The sequence below is a fragment of the Mesoplodon mirus genome, assembly GCF_964341445.2.
Source record: "Mesoplodon mirus genome assembly, chromosome: 3".
NCBI classification, from domain to species: domain Eukaryota; kingdom Metazoa; phylum Chordata; class Mammalia; order Artiodactyla; family Ziphiidae; genus Mesoplodon; species Mesoplodon mirus.
This window is the reverse complement of record NC_138978.1, coordinates 110441303-110456239: the sequence shown is the minus strand read 5'-3', so window position 1 is coordinate 110456239 and position 14937 is coordinate 110441303. Positions and strand designations below refer to the sequence as shown.

General features: G+C 33.8%; 1 protein-coding gene across 4 annotated transcripts in view; it reads right to left on the bottom strand.

Moving 5' to 3' along the window:
- MAN1A2 (mannosidase alpha class 1A member 2) overlaps positions 1 to 14937 on the bottom strand; it is a 144953-nt gene that overhangs the window by 30699 nt on the left and 99317 nt on the right. For all 4 annotated transcript variants that reach the window (XM_082616200.1, XM_082616199.1, XM_082616201.1 and 1 more), the window contains exons 9-12: positions 14072 to 14187; positions 10014 to 10233; positions 4256 to 4428; positions 706 to 821 (exon numbers count right to left, since the gene is read on the bottom strand). In XM_082616200.1, coding sequence (XP_082472326.1) covers positions 706 to 821; positions 4256 to 4428; positions 10014 to 10233; positions 14072 to 14187 — 625 coding nt within the window. The remainder of the gene's footprint in view (positions 1 to 705; positions 822 to 4255; positions 4429 to 10013; positions 10234 to 14071; positions 14188 to 14937) is intronic.

The following is a 14937-nucleotide window of genomic DNA, read 5'->3' as shown; positions in this document are numbered from 1 at the left end:
GAACAAATGTAGTGACAGTTTATGAGATATTCAGGTAGAGACTGACTGGAAATAGAAATGTGAAATTTAAAAGAAGGTATTAAGGACCTTACTTTGCAGGGTTTTTGGGAAGTAGACATATTTAAGGTCTCCACCTTCTTCCAGGAAAGTTTATAAAATTCTGCCTGGGATTTTGAGTATAAGCCCAAATAATAAAGCTGTCTTTTTTCTTTTCAATTATTCCCTTTATTCGGATATCTTTACAGGAAACCTTACTGGGAGGATGAGTGGCTATGGTCATACACCCTCTAGTAACCATCAAAACTCTATGATTGTTCCTAACAGATTTCATTAGCTAGAACAGGGAGTTGAGGTGTGATTCCAGGATCAGCATCATCCGTACCACCTGGGAGTTTGTCAGAAATGTAAATTCTTAGGGTCCACCCTAGACCTACTGAATCAGAAACTGGGCATGGCCTGGTAATCTGTATTTTAAGAAGTCTTCTAGGTGATTCTAATGCATAGTAAAGAGCTAAATACAAAATAAAGGTACTCTTATTTGACAAAAGGCCTTCATGAGATGTAGCTAAAAACTGAAGACTCAATTACATAAAAAGATTTTTGTAATAAAATTTAGTGTAACATCACAGTCATAATTCATCATGTAGTGACCACAGAGCAAAACCCGCCTACAATTAAAAAAAATTTTTTAAGGCATCTACTTACTTTAATGTTTCAGCAAGAAAGAAGCTCTGCTGTACATCATCATGTGTAGGAGTAGAGGAATATACATCCTTCACACCAGAAAATCCACCATTGACTCGGCAATACTTTTCAATAGCCTGTGAAAGAGATGAGACAAAAGGGTCAATTCCATACAGTTTCAAACTTGGAAGGACAAGTTAAGGAACCACAGTCAAAAGTTTACAGAGATCTCTACGAGAATTTGACAGTTTCAGAATAAGATTTTACTTGTTTGGTCTTCCTCCTCTCTAATGAAAAGCTAATTAACACTAAAAGTGTTTATTTAATCAAATTGTTTATTTTTATATAGTTCCATTTTGATTACAGCTTGGTTTTTAAAGTCTCCTTACCAAAGGTTTGGTACTTTTCTCTAAGTATTTTAAACACTTTTTTTTTTACATCTTTATTGGAGTATAATTGCTTTATAATGTTGTGTTAGTTTCTGCTGTGTAACAAAGTGAACCAGATACATATACATATATCCCCATATCCCCTCCCTCTTGCGTCTCCCTCCACCCTCCCTATCCCACCTCTCTAGGTGGTCACAAAGCACTGAGCTGATCTCCCTGTGCTATGTGGCTGCTTCCCACTAGCTACCTATTTTACATTTGGTAGTGTATATATGTCCATGACACTCTCTCACTTCGTCCCAGATTACCCATCCCCCTCCCCATGTCCTCAAGTCCATTCTCTACGTCTGTGTCTTTATTCCTGTCCTGCCCTTAGGTTCTTCAGAAACTTTTTTTTTTTTTTTTTAGATTCCATATATATGTGTTAGCATACGGTATTTGTTTTTCTCTTTCTGACTTACTTCACTCTGTGTGACAGACTCTAGGTCCATCCACCTTACTACAAATAACTCAATTTCGTTTCTTTTTATGGCTGAGTAATATTCCATTGTATATATGTGCCACATCTTCTTTATCCATTCATCTGTCAATGGACACTTAGGTTGCTTCCATGTCCTGGCTACTGTAAACAGTGCTGCAATGAACACTGTGGTACATGACTCTTTTTGAATTATGGTTTTCTCAGGGTATATGCTCAGTAGTGGGGTTGCTGGGTCATATGGTAGTTCTATTTTTAGTTTTCTAAGATACCTCCATACTATTCTCCACACCGCCTGTATCAATTTACACGAATACGTTTTTAAACACATATTCTTCACAATGATCATGCATCTTTACCACTGTAGAACATCAGACCAGTTTAAGGATACTGTGAAAGTATCAGGGAGGCATGACTAATCTTTAAGCCATTTAGAGACATTTCTCAAAGGCACATTTTCATGCATAACATATTCAAGTTTGGAAATTTGAAGATGTAAATTGGAATAGTTAAAGCTACAGAAGACATAAGATACCACTATTCTATCCCAGCTTGTCTTCCATTTTCTTTCTTTAAACCCAACATGGGAGCCAGTGGTGGGCAAGAAGGAAAATTCTATTTAAGATGTGAGTTCTTCTCTTCTGTCTCCACACTGCACCCCCTTCTCATCATGTCATACTTTTGAAACTTGAATTTTAAGTATAATTATTTCAGTTCTTGTTCTTCAGAGTTTGTGTGTGTCCATATAGGCTACAGAAGCAAAATTTTAACTCTGTAATTCAAATATGGACAGATATGGGTTAAAGTGTGAGCTTGTCAAACCTTTAAGAAGGCGCACAGGGAAAAAGAGAACCTTAGGAAAAGGATAAATTATCCTTTAGTGTTTCTCAGTGAAAAGATGCATTTCTGCCACCATCCCTCACCTCCCTGCCCCACATGATTCAGATACATCTCCCATATTCCTCTAAATAAGAAGCATTAAATATTAGTGGACATTCAAGTCATATTCATTGCAGGATTACTTTACCTATTTCCCCTATATAAAATATTGCTTGATATATGTAAGCATTAGTAAAAGCCATTGCTACACAACAGAAGTGTGTGTGTGTCCTATTCCCAAACCACTGTTGCAACATTTTGTCTGTCTCTTAACTGCAGCAGGACCCTCCTGCACAGGGAGTTTCACTAGCAGCTGTGTTTCCAATTTTGGACCCAGGTAGTCAGAGAAAAGCAGCATCAGTAAATGCTTCATCTGTTCCTGCTCTGTATTCATAACTGCCTTGTTTCCATATTAATATTCTTATTGTTAAACTCCGTAAGGACCATCTATGTCTGAATGACAAATGACATGTAAGTGTCCTAACCTTAGTTCGTCTTTATCACATTATTCCTAGATTATCGCAGTGGTCTCCAAAACCCACCAATTTGCAGATTATAATCAGATCCTTTTGTTTTGTTACTCCCCACTAAAAAGTCTTCAGTAGTTCCTTCCCCTTTCAAAAACCTTTAGTAGTCCCGTAACGGATTCTTAAAGTCAGGGAGCTTTGGTGGGTAGGAGATGGTGAAGAAAAAGAAGATCTGAGGGGCTTTTTAGACAGGCAAAGGACTTTTAATCCCCACCGGCCATATGAGACTTCTATAGTAACTGAGAAAACTAAGTATGTGTGTGTTATTCCTGAAGCACCGAGTAAAGTATTCATGCCTTGATCTGGCATGTAAGGCCATCTACATAATGGCTCCAAACTTCTCTCTCTGGAGTTGCCCCTGTGAAACCTTCTTACATAAATTGGTCTATATTCTGCCCTAAAACACACCTTGCACATTCTTGTCTGAGCAATTTACTAACACTACTTACCTCACCTAGGATGTCCTCATTCTATCTAGATTGCAAGTTTAAGCTAAACAATTTGAATATGAATATCCATCATAATTAGTACTATTTATCATAATTAGTATGTCTTAGAGAATAAAACACCTCCTCACTCCCAGTGATAAGCTATACTTTCATGAAAACTCTAATGATTTCTCTTCCTCCCAGGTACTGATGATGATAATGGAATTCTCTGAAAGGCTAGCATTTTATGAGTAAACAATTTGCTTACTTTACTAACCATTAAAAAGTCCTCATTACAAATACACAGACACACACACACACACGTGTATGTGTGTGTGTGTGTGTGTGTGTGTGTATATATATATATATATATATGGAGAGAGAAAGAGAGAGTGTGTTGCGGTTTTTTTGTCTTTCAATGTAGAAAATTTTTAACAATTCACTAGTCCTTCTTATGGTGCCACTAAGGAATTACTCTGAACACAAGCTGAAGCGAATGGGGGTTAATCTACCCAGGCTGTGAATCTGGGCAATTTCACAATGATTTTATTTTTCCCCCTGAGGGTAAGCATTAATAGGCAAGTACAGAAATTTTATAATCATAGTGAAAACCTGCCATTTAAATGACTCCTTTAGTTATTCAGTAAGAATAATGAGTGAATACTACAAGGAAAATAGTTCTAATAGAAAACTGAACTGGATTTTAAGGTTTACTTCTACTGCTTAAGAAACAAACTAAATTTTTCCATCAAAAAAATGAAAGTAGCCCTACAGTTACTGAACATGAGGTAACATGGATGAGAATACATGGCACTACAGGAGGTTTAACTGAACACTCTTGCACATAAAATGAAATATGGGCTTATTTACCAGTGCTGCTTCCCAGCCCCACTCCCTATATCTTGGATCGTGAGTGAATCGCCACAGGTACCAATAGGTTTCAATTACTTCTGGACGTAGGATGTAATACTTTTCAGCCTGCCGAACTGCCACAGCCTCTACTGCACCATCAAACTTGAATGATTCAGGACCTAGCTTTAATGCTGTAACATGACAAAAGAAATAAATGAACACAATAAACCATTTGTGTTTGTTTGCCAGAGTTTTTCCCTCCCCCTGAAAGAATGCAGCATGAAGTAAAGTTGTTTTGTTGTCTTATTTTTATTGTTGCTGTTTTGCAAAATCAGTGATTTTAAAAGATCCGTATTTGATTTTCTCATAAATATTCCTATTATTCTGATGTGAAATATTTCTCATAAATAACGTACATCAACATACTGCTATATCTAACTAAACTGACAAAAGTCTAGTAATCGTTTGGAAACAAATGCCAAGCTAGACATAAACACATTACATATTCTGTTTTGGTGCCAAATCAAATGAGACAGGTAACGGTATTGTGCACCAATTATTTTTTAAAAAGTCAAGACAATTTAAAAGTCCTTTTAATATAACACATACATATAAGAAAACATTTTAGGGCTCAGATTTTGAGTTAGATTTATTTAGTCCCTAACCTTTTAAAGCATACCACAGTAAGAAACAATACACTTTTAAAACTTAAACCAGTTTTAAAAATCATCTCTCTTTGCCTATAGCTTCTGTATATACAGCTAGGAAGAGGTTCAAAATGCCAACCACTAAGAATTTCATCAGTAAGTTGCCTATTTATCAGTTTGAATAAACACCTAAAACTAACACCATATTGTATATCAACTATAGTTAAATAAAAATAAAAAAAATTTTAAAACATGGCCATAACACATATATTTCAAAATTACATAATACTCCTTAAATGATATGACTTCCATTCAGGCTGGAATACAGCACTACATGAAAGGCTTTTTAAGAACCTCTTTCTAATCACACCCAGCACCCTAAACCTGGCAATATAAAACCATCCTCCACTGGGGTGCTGGAGTCACACACAATTACCACTCTCAGCTGCCATCTTTCTTTCTTTTTACTAGTTTGTACCAGTGGCAAACAGTTTCAAAGTTTCTCGCCTCTTTCAAGAAATGCTGGACACTTTTATATTTTCTCAGAAAAGAAAGAGTAAGAACTATACCATAAACAAAATCATGCCATAGTTGTTGGCATGACATGTGTTGCAGCAGCCAAATTTTAGCATTACAAGGGTGACGCCATAAACTCCAAATAATCACAATTCAAAGGAGGTGAAAATAAAGCATTTCGTACCACTCCCCACCCCCATGAAAAAACACAAAACTAGAAACACTATAGTGATGGTAGATAGCTCTATTAAAAGCAAGGCGTGTGATCCAGAAGAGTTAATACCCACAGTTTGTTTACTGCTAAGTCTTGGAGAACTAAAGCAGAACTTAAGCAGGGGTTTTTAACCTGAGGATCATGAACTCTACGGTAGGCTTTGGAAGAGGGAGATTAATGTTGTGCCAAAGAAGCCTCTGAAATTACATGCTAAACTTTATGTGTGCTCATACAGCTCTGACCACCTCCTCAATGGGATTTGAGGTTAGGACTAACTAAGAAATTATCAATGTTTTGTAAGAAAACTTCTACTCAGCTTATTGACAAGGTCTAACATACAATCAAATATTGTCATTTAATAAATGTTTTAAAAATAATAAAAGTCAAACATCATAAGCACTGAAATGATGGTAATCCAATAAATAGTAAGATAAGTCATTTTGCTGGAGTTCTTGTTTTTCTTTTCTCAAAGACTATGAGTGTTAATTGATCATACAGAGTTTTCAAATGATACTCTTAAGGCTAACTTTAAATTAGATAATAACTTCTGTAATTATAATGATATTATCACCTGAATTGAAGTAGAAATTGGCTGCATGGAACTAATATTTTAGACTTCTTACTAAACATTTTATTTCACTGATCAGTCATTCATAACTTCACAAATAAAACACACCAGAAAGATAAGATATTTGTTCTGTGAGGAGCTGGTGAGTAAAAAACATACAAGCCACATCCAATGGTATGCGGTATGTAATATATACATACCACATACCATTGGTATGTGATATGTAATATATACATACCACATCCATTATTTTTGTCAAATCATTGCTTTCATGTTTCTGAGGGCATTATTTCTTAGGTGCTCTTTTGTCTATGCAATGCTGTAAAAAAATAATTTCATAACATTCTACCTTGCACTTAATTTCTACTCCCTGTCTTAAATTTCCCACTTATATTTAATATATCATTTCTAAAAGGAAAATAACTAATCTAACAAGTAAAAATTGAGTCAAAATCATAAATAATTTAGTGTCTAGGTAAAAAGAACTCTAGAGGATGCAAAAATCATATAATGTAGGTAAAGGAAAGAGACATGCATGAAGAAAAAAAATTGAAGTAAAATATCAAATGTGATAAAAGTCAGTTGTAAGAAAATAAAAGATAATTTTAAGGAAGGCACAGATTAGTCCGTAAAGTCATGGGAAAAAAAATATTCATGAGTCCTCCAAATTGGTAGAATCTGTAGAGATGGAAAAATAAGTACACTTAAGTCAACAAAAAAAATTCAACAAAAGCTAAAAAGCATGAGGAATATCTGGGACAGGCAATCTGAATACAGTTTGAATGGGCTAATAGTAAGGGAAGAACTTAAACAATTTTCCTGTATCCTTCCCTCCTATTAACTTCTCTTAAGGAAAAAATAGTTGTAGAAACTCTTAAAATATGTCCATTATTCCATGTTCAATGGATGTTTTGTCCATTGGACATGTTATATGTATCTAAAGAGATTACATTTCCCCCCAAAATGTGATAGCACATAGGCTAAGAAAGGTGTTATCCAATTTCAATATGAAATAAATTAAGTTATATAATAGTCATTATTTTAATGATGTTCAGCAATTTTTTTTTTTTTAAACCTAGAAACCGAGATCAAGAAGGTACTGTATTTTGGAAGTCTAAGATCTGGTTTGGCATTAATTTTGCATTTTACCTCAGAATAAACTAAAACAATGTATCAATCTAGCTTCCCATGTAGACATAATAATGTTTAACTACCAGTAAGTTACTGCTCAGTCTCATGAAAAGATTCAGCAACATTTCCTACAAACCCAGCTAAGTGTTAAGCAGCAGGCCATGTTTATCAGTAAGTGGAATATATGAAGAATACCAGATTTTGAAATAATGTTAATTATAATTCCAACAAACTGAAGTGAAATCCCAAGGAAGTAATTATTGTATGAATTTAGCCCAAATAACTGCTAAGAAGTGAATATATTTTAAAACAAGGTTGCCAAAAAATTATAGTATAGCTATAAGAAAATATAGCAGAAGATGTAATGGTGGGAAGTAAGCAAAACTAGAATTGTACTTCTTAATTAAAGGATCTAAGGTGAGATTAAAGATAAGTAAAAACAGTGAAAGATGTGAAAATATAGGATACAAATCAAATAGTAATCTTTTGGGGCATACGATGGCAAAGAGGGTCACAGGTTCATTGACTGGCAATGTGAAAATGACGTCAGAACAAGCATGACAGCAACAACCAGACACTGCATTTTTAAATTTTTCATTTGTACTCACAACATTCTGAGGAAGACAGCGTAGATATTATTACCCCAATTTTTTGCAGATGGAGCAACTGAGGCTTTAGGAAGGCTAAATGATTTGCCTAAAGCTCATAGATAATAAATAGTGAAACACGGGATTTTTGCATCCTAGTTCACATGTTCTTTTCATAATATCAGTGTTTCATATCAGCATTATGAAATGTGAAAGTCAGAAATATAGGGAATCCTTTTGTAACTCTGGTATTCTATGAATTTCTCAAAGGCAGGGAAGATATCTTGTTCATACTTCAACCTGTAAGAATCCAGCATAATGCCTGGCACATAATATGTGCTCCATGTTTAATGGAGTGAATGATTAATATAATAACCATAATATACCATATTTTAATATGTCTGTTGCATGAAATGCTACTATTTTAGATCTAGTATTTGATTTGTGGTCAAAAGCTGCATAACAACAAGTCTTATTATCATGGGTCCTAGTACAAACACTTAATATCCACCCTGGTCCTCAATGTTTTACTAATTTCAGCTTTAAGTATATATTTGACATTCTATACCAACATCATGACAATATATTTTAACTTCTATTTGTAACTCAGATAACAGACTTTAGATGTATTATATACTAACTTAAACCACCACAAAATAACATCTGCTTCAATGTCCCTTTGACTTAGTTATATTTTGTCATGAAATGGAATCCTTGATTTAGTTACTGAGAGAGCTGAAGGGTCAATTTCACCACAAATTCAATTCTTTATTATATAAAAATAACTTGACAGATTTATGAACTAGGATAGATTTTAAGCCAACCATATTTGTTTCATGGTACCTGATGATGAATTAACCCTAAAACATAAATTCAGTTATTTAACTAAAACAATTCAACTTCTGAAATCACAATCAGAAATTCCTAGTTTTTAGTTTTCCAGGGAACTCATTTTCCGTTATTTCATATAGAAACATACATTTTTGGGACTTCCCTGGCGGAGCAGTGGTTAAGAATCCGCCTGCCAATGCAGGGGACACAGGTTCAAGTCCTGGTCCGGGAAGATCCCACATGCCGCAGAGCAACTAAGCCCGTTTGCCACAACAACGGAGCCTGTGCTCTACAGAGCCCGCAAGCCACAACTACTGAGCCCGTGTGCCACAACTACTGAAGCCTGCGCGCCTAAAACCCGTGCTCTGCTACAAGAGAAGCCACCACAATGAGAAGCCCACGTACCGCAACGAAGAGTAGCCCCCGCTCGCCACATCGCCACAACTAGAGAAAGCCCAAGCGCAGCAACGAAGACCCAATGCAGCCAAAAATAAATAAATAAAATAACAACAATAATAATAATTTTTTAAAAATACATTTTTAAAGCCAGAGAAAAACCTGGAAGACCTAGTCCAGTGTTTCTCAACCCTATTCTCCAGGCTTTTATTTAAACCTAATTGCCTTCTCCTTCCATGAAATATTATTTATACTGTTTATCTATCTTTGACTGTGTGTGTGTGTGTGTGTGTGTGTGTGTATATGCTTCATATTTAAAGATATTTTTTGCCCCCAGGAACCAATTTTTGTCACCTGTAAAACTGAGAGTTGTCTCATTTTTTTAGATAAGGACACTGAAGCCCAGAAATATCACATATTTGCCTAAAGCAACATAACAGGTTCTTTTTAAAGGCACAAACAACTTAAAATTATTGGTGAACTGACCAAGAGACAAACTACTAGTTATCTAGATATCAATTATACACTCAGTATAACTAATATCTTTATAAGTAAGGCATGTAACCTAAATCAACTCTGTATTATTTTAAGCAACTGATTTTACAGAAGCTGAAATAAATGGATGAAATGGATTCTTCTATATTAAAATAAACATTAGCCCATACATCCCTAAAAGCCCTACAGAATTCAGAATAATAATTTTTAAAAAGATGAAGGAACATTATTTTCAGAATTAAAATTCATGTTTTTAAGAAAATGATTTACTGTGTTAGAATAAATTACTTTGAAGTAAAAACTGCCTATATATTTCCCTTCTAATTCCTGGACATATTTTTATCTTAGAATTTATTTTAGACTAAGTAATTAGCATTATTAATATTCTTACCAGTTCTGTCATATGACTCATGACATGTACGTGCAATTTCCGCTCCTAGCTCTAAATAATGTCCAGCTTGATCCATTCTAGAACCATCTGCTCCTAGTACAAACATTCCCCCAGCAAAGCAGGCCAAATGCCCCATCTTCTTTTCCAAGTGCCCATTCTTCCATTCTCCAATAAAGGTAAGACCTCCCCGAGACTTCCTAATAAGATGTTTTTCTATAGCCTATAAGAAAGAGTAGATATTCAGAATTTTAGAGGAAAAGTGTTAGTATTCAAACTTACTACATCCTTCTCACACAAAACCTTGGTAATATGAAATACTACAAAGCTGTAACTTTCCCAAACTGGAAGACTTAATTTACAATAATTAAGTTTGGGAGTGAGCAATCAAGTTACACATAATCTTGAACAAATATCCAAATCACAAGTATAATGAGACAAGGTGGGAGAGAGGAGACTGGCCTCAAGATTACCTTTCAACACAACACTACCCATATTACAGGTTTTTTCTTCTTGCTCTAAATGAAATTCATAATAATCAGTCAATTGAGGTCAGGACGACAAGTTATAACCCAGAGGCTCTACCAGTTTATTTTCTATTTCATACAACAAAAAATGAATAGGAAGAAAATACCCAAGTTAATCAGAAAAATGTGATTTTGATAATCAGTTAAAATGGTTTCTTTTTCATGTAACTATACATCTTGTCAAAGTGTTTTAAAAAGGCATATCAGGTGAGATACATTATATGTTATAAAACTTAGAAAAACAGTTGAAAGTTCAAACTTAACTCCTTAGTCCCTTACTTCACAGACTTAGGCATTTGTTTTGGATGCTGTGCCAGGGTTAAGAGAGGCCATGGGACAATGTCAATTTTACTTCTTCTGAAATGTCAACTTTCCTTAAAGCAGTGGGAATGGAAAGATAAATATTTTACATTAAACCTGAATATAACACGAAGTAGAGTCCAACAATCACATTTCATTTTAAAAATGAAAAAGTTTTAGAGCTTTGCTCCTTTGGACCATGTTCTTAGACTTTGCTGAGAGGGGCTAAAGAATAATTCTCTACCTTTAGAGGTACTTCTTTATAAAAGTATAAGGAATTGCATTAATTCAGTTCTCTTTGGTGGAAATTATTATACATAATTAAATACTATACTTTTCTGACAATAAAAAGTAATAAGACTCAACTCACATTTTTATTGTGGGCTGTTTTCTGACAAGCTCAATAACAATCAGCTTTTGAAAAATTTATTCTATGTTCTTTATCACAATAATGTTTGTTCTACAGATACACAAGGACTATGCCTTATTCATCATCTTACACTCCACAAACCCTGTAAGTGTAGTATACATTCAACAATTGTTCAATTAATAAGTCATTTTATAAATAAATGGTACTCTTTGATAATTGTATTTGACCTGTTAGAGGAAGAAGGGGTAGCTGATAAGCAAAATAATAAGGGACTACCATTGGATTATAAGTGTTTATTGTTGTTTTATTTTAACCATAGCACTATGAAGCACAAATGAAAACATTAGTTTTTTTGAGTAAAGGGACAATGTTTTTCATCTTTGTGGACCTCCCTGCATCTAACATGTGGGTAAACTGTTTACCAACAATTCACTTACAGACCCCTGAAATTTCTTGTACGGTTCCCTTCTCTCAGTAAAATTAAGACAAATGTCTAAGAGTTCAACTTATATAAAAATTTTTGAATGGCAGTTAAGAGTAATATTATTGCTCTTCTATTATAAAGTGTTAAACAAATCCTCATAAATAGTGGCATTAATTTCTTGCTCCAAAGGGACCTTTAAAAAGGTATAATTTTTCTTCATTATTTTAAATAAAGACTAAATATAAACTTGATCAGAATATAAAACCCATAACTACATAATTTTTAAAAAGAAAGCTAAGATGTAGGAACCAGGAATATGGGTAGCCATAAGTGTAGAGGAAGGTAAGATGAGGATGGAATAATTTAAATATATTAGTTCAGAAAGACAAATTTAAAAAATGACTTATCTCAAACTAGAATGGATCTTAAAATTCATAATCATTCCTATCTCTTCTGTGCATACCACATGTCATTTATTTTACAATTTGTATATACTCTGTCTCCTAACAGAATTAACAGTCATCGAAGATAATTAACATTGCAAAAACTGCATACATGTCTCAAGATGAAAGTTAGCCAACTGGTTATTTAAACACACTTAGTAGGTGCTCATTTTAGACTTAAGAACTAATAAAAACAGGACACAGAAAACAAATATAGAAAGATTTTAGGACACATATAGCAGATAATTCAGGGAAAATATTTTAATTTATGAGACTGAATTTCAAAACAGGTATCATGCTTTTCAAAGTATATATGATTTAAAAAGCAATGACAGTACAGATGAACTGGTTTGCAAGGCAGAAATCGAGACACAGATGTAGAGAACAAACGTATGGACACCAAGGGGGGAAAACGGCAGGGGGGTGGGGGTGGGATGAATTGGGAGATTGGGATTGATATATATATACACTAATATGTATAAAACAGATAAGTAATAAGAAAAAATAAATAAATTTTTAAAAAAGCAATGACAAATATCATGTTCTTTTTCCTTTAGGAAACATTATGCAAAACAAGAGAAAATGGTTTTAGATTCAAAATATTACAAGAAAGCAGCAAACTATGAAGAAAAAATGATTATGTGGTATATGACGTCACACTTTCTCAAAAATAAAAATAGTAAATACAGTCATTCATTTATCAAATACTTATTGAATACCTATTGTTTCAGGTCATGCTAGACAATAATAAACAAATCAGTCTGTCTTCAAGGAACCCAGAGACTAGTGGGAATGACTAAGGGGTGGCTATTTTCAACATTGCAATTCTAAAATTATTACATTCTTCCTAGATAATGACTTTTCATGCATCATAAAAATTTCTAGGTTTAAAGTTTAATAACAATAAAATTCTCCAACTTTTCAAAATATAGGTCTTCATAAAGAATTTCAGAAGTCACATACTAAAGTGGAGATTCCTGATTACACATCAATTTAGTTCAATTTCCTAGTCAACACACTCCTTCAAGAAACATTTATTGAATGCCTACAGTGGGTGAAGCACTATAATGCCACATATTAGTTCAACTCCTGTGCATTTTTACAAACAACTATAGGGATTAGTTCCTCAAAAAGTAAGGATATAAATGGGTAATAAGATCCTTGGTTTAACTTAAATACAAAACAACTGTAACTTTGAATATGGATCATTGACTAGAGTCAGAAATGGTGTTACATACAAAATACACAATTTTTAAGTGATTAAATTATTACAGGGATAGGGGTTTATACTAGATCAGAAAGCAAATAATTTACAAAGTGATTAAATCACTTTTCTATTTCACAGTTTCCACTTGGAGGTATCACATATAAGTGTTTCCAAGAATGAAACTTGTTCCAATTTTAAACTTTTACACTGTGATACGAGGTTACATAAATATAAAACAATACAGAATAGTGGTTAAGAGCATAGGCTTTGGATCTAGACTCGAGTTCCAGGCTCCATCACTAACTAAGCTATGCAACCTTTAGCAAGTTACTTAACCTCTCTGCACCTTAAGGTCCTCATGTATAAAATGGTAGAGAAGATTAAATGATTTCACATATGTAAAAGGGGTCAGAACAGTTCCTGGCACGTAAAAAGTACTATAAAAGTGTTTTGTCCTTATTATTTACCCATAAGGCTCTCAACATGTAGGTTTAATGGGTCATTTCAAAAAAGAAATGTTTATGGAAAAGTATGTGAAGTTAGCTTTTCCAGTCTCTGTAGAAAATAGCTACAAGTAATTAAGATAAATTTTCATATATAAATATGTTACACTAAATTCAACAATTTCTTTAAAGTGCCACAATAAAGAAAAACTTAATATATGACTATTTTATTAAAATACTAACAAACTCTAAGGAATGTATATAATATGTACAGATGCTCATCAATTTCTATCAAATACATCATATATTCGATATGTTAATTAGGTAAATGTTCTGATAATAATTACCTCAATAGCATCATCATACATTTTTCTGGCCTCATGATCTGTTTTATCTGACATCAACCATGCTTTTAGTAAGTACTCATAAAAACTGTCTCCTAGCCCGCCAACCGATGTATGATCTGCAACAAAAGAGAAAAGAGAAGGATGGAGGTGGAAAAAAGAGAAGACAGAGGATAAAAAATAATGTTTTTTAATTACAATGACTATATTAAGACCAATAATTTAAACATTATAGTGACAGCCGTATTTCCAACATACTTCAAATTTAGTCCAGTAGGAGTATACCATAATCACTCTCCTCAAATATGTATCCAATTTTCTAGGATATCTTTTTCTCCTGGATGTGGTATTTCACATATTTAGTAGTCTTTTTTTGTATTGGTGATTATGTGAAAGAACACTATTGATGGGAATGTAAAATGGTACATCCACTTTGGAAAACAACTTGGCAGTTTCTTAACAAGATTAATATACACATCTACCATACGATACAAACATTCCATTCTTGGATATTTACTCATGAGAAAGAAGAACACATGTCCACTCGAAGGCTTGTGTGTGAATGTTCAAAGCACTTTATTTGTAACAGCCCAAAAGTGAAAATAACCCAGATGTCCATCAACAGGTGAATGGATAAACAAATTGTGGTATTCCACAAAGTGGAACTGTACTCGGAACTACGGATATACACAACATGGATGAATCTCAAAATAATAATGCTGAGTGAAAGAAGCCAGACAAAAATTAAAAGTACATATAAAGGATTGCATTTATATAAAGTTGTAGAAAATACAAACCTATCTGTAATGATAGAAAGCAGATCAGTGGTTGCTCGAGGAAGGAGTGAGGAAAAAAATCATAAAGGGGTA